The sequence below is a fragment of the Trypanosoma grayi genome (assembly GCF_000691245.1).
Source record: "Trypanosoma grayi strain ANR4 Tgr_1331_V1, whole genome shotgun sequence".
NCBI classification, from domain to species: Eukaryota; Euglenozoa; class Kinetoplastea; order Trypanosomatida; family Trypanosomatidae; genus Trypanosoma; species Trypanosoma grayi.
Window position 1 is genome coordinate 3,435 of NW_008826950.1, and position 356 is coordinate 3,790.

The following is a 356-nucleotide window of genomic DNA, read 5'->3' on the forward strand; positions in this document are numbered from 1 at the left end:
CCTCATGGCTGGGTTGGGAAGCGCAAAGGCGGCAGGTACGGGCATCAGCGAGGCAAAGGTGAAGATTACTGATAATAACGCCAGGGAGGACGGTAAAGTGCAACTCGAGAAGGCTGCGAAGGAAGCGAACGAGGCCTCGAAGAAGCTAAAAACGGCGTCAAGTAAGGCACAAAGCGCGACATCGTTGGCGACTGAAGCGAAGCAATTCTGTGACGACGCGGTGGGTCACGCCGAGCTCGCTGCTACTGTGGCTGGGGAGGCGGCGGCGAAGGCGGCAGCAGCAGCAGCCAGCGCGGGGGAGGCGGCCACGACTGCGGGGCTGGCGGCGCCGCTCTCGGCGGAGACCATGCGGCAGG

General features: G+C 63.8%; 1 protein-coding gene across 1 annotated transcript in view; it reads left to right on the forward strand.

Moving 5' to 3' along the window:
- The window catches only part of DQ04_13311020 (hypothetical protein), a gene marked incomplete at both ends in the record, with an annotated part of 616 nt that extends 260 nt beyond the window's left edge, over window positions 1-356 (forward strand). Inside the window, one exon of the mRNA XM_009316927.1 lies at window positions 1-356. This exon is cut by the window's left edge and continues 260 nt beyond it. Coding sequence (XP_009315202.1) covers window positions 1-356 — 356 coding nt within the window.